Consider the following 15,132-nt stretch of genomic DNA (forward strand, 5'->3'; position numbering starts at 1 on the left):
TCACTGTTTATTGTAGGAACGGCTTTAATTAAATAAGCACCGGCCTTCGTGTACGTTATTTTCTATAAGTGAGAGTTTAAAGCCAAGCGTGAAGTCATAAAACATTCCACTGATGTTTACACACTGCTCTCGTTTATATACTGATGACCATAAGCTGATTGTAGGCTAATATGAATTGTTCATGTATCTTTCCTCAATATCACTATTTAACAATGGAGTTACATTTAACAGAAACAAAACTCTGCATATCTTGGTTTCCTTGTAGATTATAGCTGATGTTAGGTTAATGGGTGATTAAGTCTATGAGCAAACCTGAAATGTCTTTCTCCTCTGCTCTGAGGTCAGGTGAGGAACACTTCTCACTACACAGCGCTACTGCGTTATCACCATGTTGATTCCGTATTGATTTTCACAACTGGTGATATCATATAACAGAAAACAAAAACTGTCCAGTCTTCCAAGGTCTAACTACTTATAGCTATAGATGGAAATAACACATAAGAGCTATCCTATATTTACACTAATTTCAAATGTAACAGGGTTAAAAATAGTAATGATAAAAACAAACAAAAAAAAAACCATTCTGTTTTCAGACCCATTCACTTGACGTTGTTTATCTCATCAAAACGGAAACAAAAGAATCTTTCGTACATAGAAATCATACGTAAGAATAATGATAGAAGCTTCAGCATTATTAATACAATTTTTCTGCTAGTTAAAAAATAAAAAAAAAGTATGAAATCTTGAGTTCATTATTTGCCAGCAGTGCTGTTACGCTGTTAGTGTTCCCGTCTACCTCCGTGTTACCACATGCCACACCCTGCAGATTATGAAGCTGGTGGGTCTTTGTGCCTGGATACAAACCCAAAGCTGAAGAAAAGCAAAGTACAGAGAAAAGCCGAGAGAGAGAGAGAGAGAGAGAGAGAGAGAGAGAGAGAGAGAGAGAGAGATGACCGCAGACCACTCCTCCTTCCAGGACTGTGGCTGAGTGCTGAGAGGCATTCGGGTTCTGCACACACACGCTGTGGTACAGGATTCGCTGCCACTCCGCTGCTTCACTTCAGAGCCTTAACCACAAGGAAGGAAAAGCCAAGCCATGGAGTTCTCAAAGACGCCGCCGCTGGCTTTAATCAAAGCCACCCGAGCTCCAGATGAGTCCGGAGCCTCAGCCTGCTCCAGAAATCACCACACTCCCCTTCGCAGTAAACCGCAGAGGCCTGGTGCCCTCTCAAAAACAGCTACAGCAGGACCGACGTGCAGCACTTGCATTGTGTTACTGGTATTCGGTGGCTTCGCTGAAATGTACTGGGTGCAGGCGATTAGGAAAATGTAGGAAAATAGATCAAATGTAACCATGACAGGAAGCATTTAGCTTTTTATTTCAGAACATTCCTCCTGTTCATGCTGTCGGACTGATACTGGCGTCCGATTTGCGTTTAATGCATGATCACTACTCACTCTGGCAGTGACAGCAAAAATGCTGACTGATCTGATTCCACACAGTTCTGAGGAAGTAAAACATGTCATTATAATACACAACTACTAGTCTGTTTACAATACTCACATAAAAAGAGCCAGATGTGTATGGGTGTGCGTCTTAACGTGTGTAGTGCAACTTACGAGATAAAAAGCCACTCAGGGGCATGTGCTGTGCATTTTGGGCTTTTATCATAAAGTCACTTTATCCGTTATTTATTTCTAGCATATACACTTACTAGCCACTTTATTAGACTTACTACATTTATTAGGTATTCGGGTCGAGGACGTTTTTTTTTTTTTTGCATGCACAATTTTCAGGTTACGATCGTTACCGTGCCTCATGATAATCAAATACTCTAAAATTCCTTCTACTTTTAGAAAATTTCAACCATTGACAGAAATAAGACAGTTACAAGAGATTAGTATATGACCATTGACTCATAATAATGAACAGATCTGATTAGCTGCTCAGAGATTTCTTGAGATGTAGTTTTAGTTTTGAGGTGACCCTCCAATACGCCAACGGAGAACACGTCTTTGTCCAGCATCTGTAACCATTATTCATAGTTCACAGCCAGACTTTACTGCTACTGTCCTTTTGATGTCTGTTGTTTAATATGTATGTCTTTATGGTTTCACTGTCCGTCGCTCCTCTCAAGCACATTATGCACTCACTTTGCATAGAGGACCTACAGTGACGCAAACGCTCGTATAAGAGCTGTGTTCTTCAGTCAAGCACTGACCATGCTATACCATGCAGCGTTCAGCCACATATTCAAATAGGCGAAGATGATACAATAAATCTAGCTGCTGGCCATCGACTTAATAAAGGGCCTTGTGATAGCTTCATTTGTTTTCCAAATGAACTCATGGGTGATGCATGTGAAAGATTTGCGGCCAGGTTAAATGAATCCCAGGTGGGGTCTTTGCTATCTCCATATGAATGTGCCACTGTTGTTGTTGTTGTTGTTGTTTCTTTGCTTTCATTACATTGGGCTTTAATAGTGAATGAGAGCATGTTGTGTTCTGTTCATTCAGCTTTGATATGTAAGTGGAATTTTATCTGCAATTTAGATCATCATCACGTGAAAGATTAAGTAGCACTTAAAAAAATGTTTTAGATTTTGTAGTCTACAGAATATTTGTGGATTCATACATTTGGTGGTTGAGGCGGGAAAAAAGCATGTATATGTGTTATGAGTTAAGAGACAGGGTAGGAGATAATGGTAATGCCTGTACTTTATACACAAGGCTTGTATTCCTCCATCAGCATGCCTTAACCACTCCATCCCTCTCCTCGGGCTGTAATCAGTGGTGATTGGCTGGTCGTGGGCTCAGGCTGTATCCAATACCAGCGCAGTCCCTTATTTGGAAGGTGTCGACAGGACTGATGCTTTTTTTTTTCTCCACAACCACACCATCCTCCCTTTCCTGCCATTTTTTCACGACACAAGCGAGAAAATATGATCGACCTGCTCCAAGCCAGCAGTTATTTGACGCTTCCGTATTATCAAAAGTCTTTTCACTGACTTTTTTTTTAGCTCCTTTTTGCCTGAGATAATGAACAAAAGCTGATCTACAGATTTTTTTTATTTTATTTTTATTATTCTTTATATGTGATCTGGCTGGTTGCGAAAATGCCTGAAGCTAATTATTTGCTCTCTGTCTCATTGGGATATATAAAGGTACGGCATATTGATTCTTCCTAAAGATATGTACTGTATTACCAGCTGTCTTCCTGGTTTTGGGTTTATCTTGCCTGAGCATCAAAAAAAAAAAATAGCTGGTGTGTGGTGCGGTCCTTTGCGACGGTGCTCTAGATTGGTTTGACAACCTGTGAATAGCAAATCTGTAAATTATAAAGTTTGCATCTATAATGTATTCAAAAGGAAATTCTTTTTTATTCAATTTCATGTATAGTGTTTCAGTCAGGATGATTTCTTTTACTTTCACTGGGCTTAAAAGACAAGAATTCAGTTTATGACAGGTTTTCTATATATACAGTATATACACCTCATAATGTGATATATAGACTATAGAAACGCTAGTAAAGGAAAACAATAATTCTGTTTATACCGTGCATTAATAGTAGTGCATTCATTTATTTATTGTTGTTCAATGTTTATTGAAGGATGTAAGATTATAGAAAATATGGCTGCTAGTCTGGTTTCATTCATTCATTCATTCATCTTCACTAACCACTTCATCTGGCTTGCACTGGATCCAGAGCTTATTCTGGAAACACTAGGCATGAGGAAAGAGTACACCTTGGATCCACACACACACACACACACACACACACATTTATTCACACCAAGAGACATTTGTAACATACAGGGAGTGCAGAATTATTAGGCAAATGAGTATTTTGACCACATCATCCTCTTTATGCATGTTGTCTTACTCCAAGCTGTATAGGCTCGAAAGCCTACAACCAATTAAGCATATTAGGTGATGTGCATCTCTGTAATGAGAAGGGGTGTGGTCTAATGACATCTACACCCTATATCAGGTGTGCATAATTATTAGGCAACTTCCTTTCCTTTGGCAAAATGGGTCAAAAGAAGGACTTGACAGGCTCCGAAAAGTCAAAAATAGTGAGATATCTTGCAGAGGGATGCAGCACTCTTAAAATTGCCAAGCTTCTGAAGCGTGATCATCGAACAATCAAGCGTTTCATTCAAAATAGTCAACAGGGTCGCAAGAAGCGTGTGGAAAAACCAAGGCGCAAAATAACTGCCCATGAACTGAGAAAAGTCAAGCGTGCAGCTGCCAAGATGCCACTTGCCACCAGTTTTGCCATATTTCAGAGCTGCAACATCACTGGAGTGCCCAAAAGCACAAGGTGTGCAATACTCAGAGACATGGCCAAGGTAAGAAAGGCTGAAAAACGACCACCACTGAACAAGACACACAAGCTGAAACGTCAAGACTGGGCCAAGAAATATCTGAAGACTGATTTTTCTAAGGTTTTATGGACTGATGAAATGAGAGTGAGTCTTTATGGGCCAGATGGATGGGCTCGTGGCTGGATCGGTAAAGGGCAGAGAGCTCCAGTCCGACTGAGACGCCAGCAAGGTGGAGGTGGAGTACTGGTTTGGGCTGGTATCATCAAAGATGAGCTTGTGGGGCCTTTTCGGGTTGAGGATGGGGTCAAGCTCAACTCCCAGTCCTACTGCCAGTTTCTGGAAGACACCTTCTTCAAGCAGTGGTACAGAAAGAAGTCTGCATCCTTCAAGAAAAACATGATTTTCATGCAGGACAATGCTCCATCACACGCGTCCAAGTACTCCACAGCGTGGCTGGCAAGAAAGGGTCTAAAAGAAGAAAAACTAATGACATGGCCTCCTTGTTCACCTGATCTGAACCCCATAGAGAACCTGTGGTCCATCATCAAATGTGAGATTTACAAGGAGGGAAAACAGTACACCTCTCTGAAGAGTGTCTGGGAGGCTGTGGTTGCTGCTGCACGCAATGTTGACGGTGAACAGATCAAAACACTGACAGAATCCATGGATGGCAGGCTTTTGAGTGTCCTTGCAAAGAAAGGTGGCTATATTGGTCACTGATTTGTTTTTGTTTTGTTTTTGAATGTCAGAAATGTATATTAGTGAATGTTGAGATGTAATATTGGTTTCACTGGTGAAAATAAATAATTGAAATGGGTATATATTTGTTTTTTGTTAAGTTGCCTAATAATTATGCACAGTAATAGTCACCTGCACACACAGATATCCTCCTAAAATAGCTAAAACTACAAACAAACTAAAAACTACTTCCAAAAATATTCAGCTTTGCTATTAATGAGTTTTTTGGGTTCATTGAGAACATGGTTGTTGTTCAATAATAAAATTAATCCTCAAAAATACAACTTCCCTAATAATTCTGCACTCCCTGTACATGCCTTTTCTGGGGAGGTGAGAGCAAACTGGACGAGTCCCACAGACTCCCACAGATGTGAAACTCAACACTGACACACAGACAACTTCAAGACAGACAGATAGATAGTTTTTTTTTTTATTTCTAGATCCTAATGAAATCTATTGCCGTATCTTCCTGTCACCCCTGATTAATATATCTGTCTATGCTTCTTTGCTCCAGTTCAAGAGGATGCTGAACAGGGAGCTCACCCACCTGTCTGAGATGAGCCGATCCGGAAACCAGGTCTCCGAGTTCATCTCCAGCACCTTCCTCGGTAAATTCATGCCATTGAACCTCATCAGGTCCCAAAGCATCACACCCTTACTAACATTAGAACACGATTTCTGTGAAAACAGCTTTCCTTCGTGCAAACTTTCACAAAGCGGAACGTGATAGGAAAGCATTTAAGGGTGCACTGATTGCACTGCTCTCTCTGCTCTCACACACAGACAAGCAGCATGACGTGGAGATGCCCTCACCTCAAAATCAGAAGGAGAAGGAGAAGAAAAAAAAGCCCATGTCGCAAATAAGTGGTGTGAAGAAGCTCATGCACAGTACCAGCCTCACCAACTCTAACATCCCTCGCTTTGGGGTCAAAACAGATACCGAAGACTCCTTAGCCAAGGTGAAATACGGAGGGTTTTGTTAGTTTTGTTAGCGTTCCCACAACCCACTCATAGTCTCACCACCAGAATAAGCTAATTGGTTGTGGATATACAATAGAGAGCCTTGTAGGAAGGTTGTTATTCCGTCGCATAAGAAATAAAATGACAAATGTTTTCATTTCATCGCAGGAACTGGAAGACGTAAACAAATGGGGCCTTAATGTTTTCCTAGTCACAGAGTTTTCTGGAAACAGGCCGTTAACGGTGATGATGTACACAATCTTTCAGGTAAGACCTTTCTAAAAATCCACTCCTCTATCTTTACAATTCCTGTCCAGATCTCCAAGCTAATCTTACCTTCTGTCTACCACCAGGAGAGAGACTTGCTCAAGACATTTAAAATTCCATTAGACACTTTTATAACCTACCTGATGACCTTAGAAGACCATTACCATGCAGACGTGGCATATCATAATAATATTCATGCTGCTGACGTAACGCAGTCCACACACGTGCTGCTCTCCACGCCTGCTTTAGAGGTAAACCTGGCCAGCAGCAGCCTTTTTCAAGGAATTATTATAGGGTAGTTTTTGTCATTCGATGAAAACTGAAATAGATACAATTGCACGTGAGAACTTGTTAAAGACTTGGGTGAAGCAGGCTTTCTAATTTTGGTCCTACACTTTTCATCTCCTCACAGGCTGTTTTCACAGACCTCGAGATTCTTGCTGCCATTTTTGCCAGTGCTATTCATGACGTTGACCACCCGGGTGTCTCGAACCAGTTCCTCATTAACACCAGTGAGTATTTTTCCTCATATCACGGACAGAAATAGTTCCCTTCCCACGCCTTCCATTATTGCGTGAGACAAGGCTTCGTGGCATGCGTGATCTTTTTTTTTTGTATGTTTTTCCTTTGGATCTGAAGTCCATCGCACCTCAGATGTTCCCACCTACAAGCTGTACTTCACATTTAGACACACGGCTCGATGCGAGACTTTCAGTGAAAAGAAAAACCTGTGTTAAAGTTAAAGGCAGGTTCCATCTGGCTTCTGATATTTTCAGAAGATTATTTTCTAACAAAGCGACCTCCCAATCTCAAAGCCTGCTTATAACTGGGGAATTTGTGTTGTATCATTAATGACTGTTATCATGATCATTAGTCATACAGTGGGTTTGGGAACAGGTGATAGCCTCGCCGATAGCACCATGCACCCCGCAGATCAATCCAGTCAGCAAGATATATGACCTAATGTGAGGATTTACCCCATCTTACCCCCACAGTGTGACATAAGTAGTTAGGAGCAGAGCTGTAGTACAGTAAGTGCTACCTATTGAAACCGCTATTTACCACACATACACACACACACACACACGCTCGAGTCATCTATCTATTCCAGCCTGTATGAATAGTAATATACTGTATGGACCAGCTGACTAGCACAGTTCCCTGAAATGTCTAGAAGCAGAATGTCATGGTAGGCGGATTTATCGTGTAACCTTGAAGGCATTAAACTTAAATCAGATAATCGTGTTTAATCTTGGGTTTCACACGATTATCTGATCTAAGTTTAATGATGCTGTACATAAAGTTCCATGAGTCAGGGCTATGAACATGTATGTATATGTGTGTGTGTTTGTGTGTGTGTGTGTGTAGACTCTGAGTTGGCCCTCATGTACAATGACTCATCAGTGCTGGAGAACCATCATCTGGCTGTTGGCTTTAAGCTGCTCCAGGAAGAGAACTGTGACATCTTCCAGAACCTTACCAAAAAACAGAGACAATCCCTCCGGAAGATGGTGATTGACATCGTAAGTGCATCTGACTGTATCCAGATCAATGCGGTATAAACAATAAAGTCTTAGTCTTAATTCTTTGGTGCTTTTTTCCCTTCTAAACTCTAGGTATTAGCCACTGATATGTCTAAACACATGAACCTACTAGCTGACTTGAAAACGATGGTGGAGACGAAGAAAGTGACCAGTTCTGGAGTCCTGCTGTTGGATAATTATTCAGACAGGATACAAGTAAGATTGCTGCTCATTACTGTGTATGTTGTTGTACATTATTCTTCTTTTAGCAGATTCTGTTAAACACTAAATGGCCAAAAGTGTGGACACTTGACCATGTTCTTAATATGCTGTTATACAGTAATAACCTCCAAACTGACAGGAAGGGTTTCAACTAGATTTTCAGGCATTTCTGTGTGGATTTATGGCCATACAACCACAAGAGCATTAGCAATATACAGTAAGTCTTTATAAGTCTCACTTTGTTCAGGTTTAGGCTTGAGTCCTTGGTTCCAGAGACGTCCACCTTTCTGGTGAAAGTTTTGAGGATATTAGTGTGATGGTCAAGTGTCCCCATACATCTGGCCATATAAAATATATATAGTGTCCAAAACAAGGTCAGACATGAGCAAAGGCTTTGTATAGATCCAATGATTGAGAATTTATGGATGGATTGATAGATGGACAAATGGACAGACTTACTGATTGTGTAAAAGACACTGAGGATGAAACGCAGCACAAAATAAATATTAAATAGTAACGAGTAAAAGAAGATACACTTTATACAGAGATACAAGATATAGAAGTCATCAGTATTTTCTCTCTGCTCCTATTTAAAACTAATCCCGGTACGTTTAAAGCCATGATCGTCACATTCTAGTTAACAGCACTGTTGGATTCTTGGTCCTGGTAGATTCGAAGGTGTCGTTTATTTGAATCTAACGGCAGCTCTGACAGTAGTTTCGGCTACATGGTTTAAATTACTGCTCTTATTCTAATAAGATACAGTACAGTATGTCAGATATTCCACATACGCATATTAAGATATGTGGAACTGCTGATCTAGTCAACTTTTCTGTGAGATGTTTATTGGAAGTTGAAGAAGCTGTTAGAAGATACGTTATAAGGTACTTACTGTACTTGTTTTGGAGAAGTTCTTCCAGGAATAAAGATTTTCATTGTTGGCAAACGGCATGAGTGTGTGTGTGTGTGTGTGTGTGATTTTGCCCTACGATAGACTGGCATCCTGCCCAGGGTGTACTCTGCCTTGTACCCCGAGTCTCCTGGGACAGGCTCCAGGTTCCCCATAAACCCAGCAGGATAAGCAGTGTAGTGGATGGATGGATGGATGGATGGATGGATGGATGGATGGATTGTTGACAAATGTCTACCAAGATTAAAACTTAAATAAGAACAATGTTTGCATTTCACACTACACACTAGATCATTTTGTTTCTCTTCCTGTAACAGTGCACCCTGATATGTTGATGTCAGAAATAGCAGAGAATAGGATTAAAGGCTGTTCTGAACAGTTCACCAGAGGCATCTGAGCTTGAACTCATGACCTTCTGATCAGTAACCCGGAGTCACCAGACTGATGATGAGGATGTTGATAAAGGGTCATTTTCTAACAGTGTATTTGTTGTATTTGCTGTGTAACAGGTGCTCCAGAACATGGTACACTGTGCAGACCTGAGTAACCCAACCAAACCACTGCAGCTGTACCGCCAGTGGACAGACCGCATCATGGAGGAGTTCTTCAGTCAAGGTGACCGGGAGAGGGAGCGAGGCATGGAGATCAGTCCCATGTGTGACAAACACAATGCCTCGGTGGAGAAATCCCAGGTACTCCATCATACATTCCTTTCTGACTTTATCCAGATAGTCTAGTCCATGTCTCCTATACATCCTGTCAACATCCTGTCAGGTGACCAGCACATCAACATGCCCAGTACACTGTGTGTCACAAAGCAACCATTCATAGCAGGCCTGTTTTAGACAGGTATCTCTGCTGGGCTTGGAAGAGTCTTTGGAAGACAAATCTATTATATCGATGTAATACATCTCACATGTCAATAACTAAGAGTAAATTTACAGATAAGTTTCCTGGACAAAATGAGTCACTCCTTCTTCACTCACTGAATGTCAGTGCAGTTTAGCAAGAAAGTGGAGGTTGTATTTTTTTGTCCACGCAGAACACAACATTAACACTCCTACTGTACATTTCACAACTGTAGTGTGCAAATGTGTGTGTTTGTGTGAATTGTTTGACAAGCATGTTGGAACACTGGGACGTTTTAACGGGCTGCAAATTATGGGAGGATTCAGGCTCAGTAATTGTAAAGTGAACACGATGAACTGTAAGTAATTCTTGGTTGAACTTGAGGCTTGGTCATTTTACAGTGTTCCTAAATGTTTGCCACATGACCCACACAGATTTAGCCCTCTGTGCCCGAGCGTGGTTTCCTGGAACGTGTGAATGTCAGTGATGTGTTCTGCTTGTACATGAATCATAAACATTTACAGTCTACTAAAACAGCTTCATGCTAAGTTACACTTGTCCATGTGAACAGCCTGTTGGTATTGAATTATAAGCCACTGCTATTGGTGGATACAAGCACATTTTTTTTTTTTAGAATAATTAACACTTAATACTGTCTGAGCACAGGGCTTTGTGAAGTGTGACGTGTTGTGTGTTTCTTTGTGAGAGCTAGAAATCTAGTCTTAATCTAGTCTCGTGTCGGCCGCTGCTGTAGGTGGGCTTTATCGATTACATCGTCCACCCTCTGTGGGAGACATGGGCTGACTTGGTGCACCCGGACGCTCAGGACATCCTGGACACGCTGGAGGACAACAGAGAGTGGTACCAGAGCACCATCCCACAGAGCCCTTCTCCTGCACCAGAGCAGAACGACGAGAGCGGACGACCCGCCGCGCCGAACGCCACAGACAAGTTCCAGTTCGAGCTGACGCTGGAGGAGGACGGAGAAACCGACACAGAGAAGGACAGCGGCAGTCAGGCTGAGGAAGAGGAGGAGGAGGAGGAAGAGGAAGACGAGGACGAGGACGAGGACTCCAAAACAATCTGCACTCAGAACTCTGAGTGTACTGAGATCCCGCTGGATGAGCAGGCAGAGGGAGAGGAGGAGGAGGAGGAGGAGGAGGAGGAAGAGGAAGGGCAGGTGTGTGAGGATGCTTCTGTAGAACCGAGTATGGTAGAGGAAGAGGAGGAAGAGGAGGAGGAAGGAACGTAGCAGTGCAGGACACATTCAGTCACTGCTAATCATGTCTCAGAGAAACGCACAGGCGGAGGGATGATTAATAAACGGCGGGAGGAGGAAAGTTCCAAAGCGCACCTTGCACTCCACAACCTCGGCCGCTGCTGTCTCCCGGACACACGAGGACACACGAGGACACACACACACTCTGGTACATTGTCCTTTTTTGCACTCAGGAATAACATTTGATTTTTCTTTGCTGTCTTTATGTTTACCCTAAAACCCCCCTGCTTCCTCCCAAGTCTGTGCTTCTTGGCCCTTATTTGAGGGTCCTGTGTGTGTGTGTGTGTGTGTGTGTGTGTGTGTGTGTCTGCTCAAACTGGCACATGGTCGGAAGCTAAACCACTGTGCTTTCATCCCCTTCATGTGGGCAGCAGTAAGAAAGATCTGAAAGTCTCTCTCTCTCTCTCTCTCTCTCACACACACACACACACACACACACACACACACACACACACACAGAGCAGTGAAGAAATATGGACTGCAGCAGCTACGGCCACGGGGGAAATGGGAAATTTATTGGAATGTGTTCTCTGGCTTTTTTTACATTTAAGTCTTCCTGAAAACCTGACTAAACACACACACTCACACACACACACACATACAAACACACACACACACACACAGTGCTGTCATGGCCTCTTTGCATTTTTTTTTTTGTTTGTTTGTTTTACACGAATGCTCGTTTTCTTACTAAAACAGCAAGAGCAAAGGAAACCTCTAGTGACGAGTAACTTGCAAGTATGTGTGTATGTTGTGCGGCGGGTTTTAGTGCGTTAGGTTAATAACGTTATTCAACACTGCTGGGTGTGTTTCATTAACTGCACACAATCTGTTCGGTGAAGTTTCATTCCTATTTCTGTCCTTCTCCTTTCATTCAGATAATACACCTCAACACTTACCTCTAATGAGCCTCAGCCACAACTGACTTTTTTCTTTTTTTTTTTCCCCCACAGAGCAAAACGTACGTTGTTTCTTTTGGACGCACGTTTTTAAACGAACCTCATTGTCTCACAGTTACATTACACACACGTTGCCGGGAACGTAGACGAGGCCATTAGATCAAACCCTTTTTTTTTTTTGTCCTGTTTCCTGTTACACAAACATTTAGACTGTTTTTTTTTTCCTCTAACATCCTGTGTTGGGTTTTGTCTTGCATCAGATGTCATTTAACATTTACTTTTCTACGAGACAAGCAATTTCCGAGACACGTGAACTGTACATTTCAGTGTGTTAGAAGCTGGGGCTTTTCTAACCCACCCTCGTGCTCCTTATGATATGCCTTTTACATTTGAACTCCACTGGATCTCATCGACAAACATGACACGTGTTGTGCGTACGCCAGAAAGTTTTTCCATTGAACAGAACTACCTAGATTAAAGGTCTAGCTGAAACCACTGACGTAATTCCCATTGATCGCAGACGCAACGCTGCGCGCCGACGTGTTTGTGCTGCGGGTCACACATCAGACCGAGAGCTTTCTTAGGGCTAGAATACAACTCGACTCTCCCTCTTCATGCCAAACCCACACTCGCACACTGTTCTTGCACTATAGGACTCTCAGCACTTAGCCAATGGCTCTTCATTTCTCTCTATTTATATGTTTGTGGTTTTATTTATTGGTTTTAGTTGCTGTATATATATGAAGCAGTACTGTAGAACATCAACTGTAGCATAAATGGTGTGGTACTTGCAAGTTACTTTTTTTCTCTCTCTGTGTCTCTCTCTCTCTTTCTCTCTCTGTCTCTCTCTCTCTCTCTCTCTCGCTTTCACTCTGTCTCTCACTCTGCCTCTCACTCTCTCTCTCTCTCTGTCTCTCTCTCTCTCTCTCTAACTCGCTTTCACACTGTCTCTCACTCTGTCTCTCTCTCTCTCTCTCTGTCTCTCACTCTGTCTCTCTCTCTCTCTCTGCCTCTCACTCTCTCTCTCTCTGTCTCTCTCTCTCTATCTCGCTTTCACACTGTCTCTCACTCTCTCTCACTCTGTCTCTCTCTCTCTCTCACTGTCTCTCTCTATCTCGCTTTCACTCTGTCTCTCACTCTGTCTCTCTCTCTCTCTCTGTCTCTCACTCTCTCTCTCACTCTCTCTCTCTCTCTCTCTCTCTCTCTCGCTATCACGCTTTCACACTGTCTCTCACTCTGTCTCTCACTCTGTCTCTCTCTCTCTCTCTCTGTCTCTCTCTCTCTCTCGATCTCGCTTTCACACTGTCTCTCACTCTGTCTCTCACATCTCTCACTCTCTCACTCTCTCTCTCTCTCACACATCTCTCTCTCTCTCTCACACTGTCTCTCGCTCTCTCTCCCCCCCTCCCCACATGGTGAGTGTGTACGCAGAACAAACTTTTTTAAGGAGAAGATTCTTCACCAAAACTTGAATCCTGGCTTTTAAATAGTAGTGATTTTAATTTTTTTAGTGATACTTTCCTTTTTTTTTTTTTTTTTTTAATGTGCCATGTTAATTTGTTTTTTTTCTCGCCTCACCAAAATGACCTTACCTGTTATGGGTTTCGTTTTGTCTCTGTTTACAGACATGTATTTATTGCATTGTACATATTGTAATGTTTATTGTAAATGATAAGCGATTCTTACTCTATCATCCCTAATGGCGATGGTGTTGCTGTATTTAGTAAACTCTTGTTGAGAGAATGTTTATTATAGCTATTATACAATGTAAAGATTCTGTTTGGAAAAAAAAAAAAAGAAAGCAAAAAAAAAAAAAAAAAAAAAAGAAAGAAAACAGAAGTAGTCACCTTTGAGCTTGTTTAATGGAGAACCAGGGGAAAGCCAAACAATATGACGCCACTGGTGTTTGGCCCCAGGGCTGTGCCTTAACTTCAGCGTCTCTAGATTTCTCTTTAGAGAGACTGAGAGCAGTAGTGCACATGGGGAAGTTCTGCCCATTTTGCGACCTGATTATCAGAGTAAGTGCTACATTGTAAAGCTTTGGTTCTGTAATGCTGCGGCAGACTTTTTGTTTTGTTCGTTTTGTTGCATTGAGACTGGCACAAAAGCAAAGATTCTTCATTCATTGCCTGGCTTTGAATGCCACACGCAGTGCACCCCAATGCAATAGGCACACACATGGAGGAGAACAGAGGCGTGCTGGCTGCATATATCCACTCTTAAGTTCAGGTGCCGTGTGCTACCGTCGTCTCATCCAGCCTTGTAGACGTGCTCATGCACTAAGCAAAAGAGTTTGTATGTCGAGAGCCTTTTTTCTGACACACATACTGTAGATTATAGCAGCCCTGGACCAAAGCCAGTCGTGGCTATTATTATTATTATTATTATTATTATTATTATTATTATTATTATTATTATTACTTGTATTTTTCAGTGTCATTAAAAGGTACATAAACTGGTACTTCAAAATTTTATTCATTAGGTTACATCTTTCAATGACCTTAAACTTTTTACACTTCTTTCACTGGATACATTGTTGTTTGACAGAACTGTAGATTCTGCTTCACTCAGTTTGAAGAACATTTAAAATGAGAGGAAACATTTTTATATGCAACATAAAAAAAATAAAAGCATGAGTTCATTAAGTGTTTGTGTCACACGTGTATTTACAGCAAGAACACTGACCTGCTGCCTTGCAGATATTACATGCTGCTTGTTGGCGGTAAATCAACGCTCTTCAGGCACGAGATGAGAAATGACTCCTCCTTCATCCAGGGAATCTGTCACATTGTCTGGAAGTTCATTCTCTCTCTCTCTCTCTCTCTCTCTCTCTTTCTCTCTCCCTTTCTTAATCTCTCTCTCTCTCTCCCTCTTTCTCGCTCCCTTTCTCTCTCTCTGTCTCTCTCTTACTCTCTCTCTCCCTCTTTCTCTATCTCTCTCACTTTCTCTCTTACTCTCTCTCTCTCGCCCTATCTCTCTCTCTCTCTCACCCCCCTAGTGGTGACTGCAGGAACTGAGTCCACCCATTCATGAATAAATATGAATATAGTGCAATATGCTGTTCAAACAGCACAGAATATTAGGGTTGATTCAGCGCATGACTGATGAACTGATGCCTGTTTAACAAAACAATAGCTAGTGAAAAAATTTCCAAAAT

General features: G+C 41.8%; 1 protein-coding gene across 11 annotated transcripts in view; it reads left to right on the forward strand.

Moving 5' to 3' along the window:
- The window catches only part of LOC132863255 (cAMP-specific 3',5'-cyclic phosphodiesterase 4D-like), a 156,482-nt gene extending 141,862 nt beyond the window's left edge, over positions 1–14,620 (forward strand). For all 11 annotated transcript variants that reach the window (XM_060895972.1, XM_060895970.1, XM_060895969.1 and 8 more), the window contains 9 exons: positions 5,581–5,674; positions 5,850–6,025; positions 6,195–6,293; positions 6,380–6,544; positions 6,706–6,805; positions 7,662–7,816; positions 7,910–8,032; positions 9,458–9,640; positions 10,552–14,620. In XM_060895972.1, the coding sequence (XP_060751955.1) occupies positions 5,581–5,674; positions 5,850–6,025; positions 6,195–6,293; positions 6,380–6,544; positions 6,706–6,805; positions 7,662–7,816; positions 7,910–8,032; positions 9,458–9,640; positions 10,552–11,049 (1,593 nt within the window). In that variant the 3' untranslated portion in view covers positions 11,050–14,620. The remainder of the gene's footprint in view (positions 1–5,580; positions 5,675–5,849; positions 6,026–6,194; positions 6,294–6,379; positions 6,545–6,705; positions 6,806–7,661; positions 7,817–7,909; positions 8,033–9,457; positions 9,641–10,551) is intronic.
- The last annotated feature ends 512 nt before the right edge of the window (positions 14,621–15,132 follow it).

This window comes from Tachysurus vachellii, chromosome 20, assembly GCF_030014155.1.
Source record: "Tachysurus vachellii isolate PV-2020 chromosome 20, HZAU_Pvac_v1, whole genome shotgun sequence".
NCBI lineage: Eukaryota > Metazoa > Chordata > Actinopteri > Siluriformes > Bagridae > Tachysurus > Tachysurus vachellii.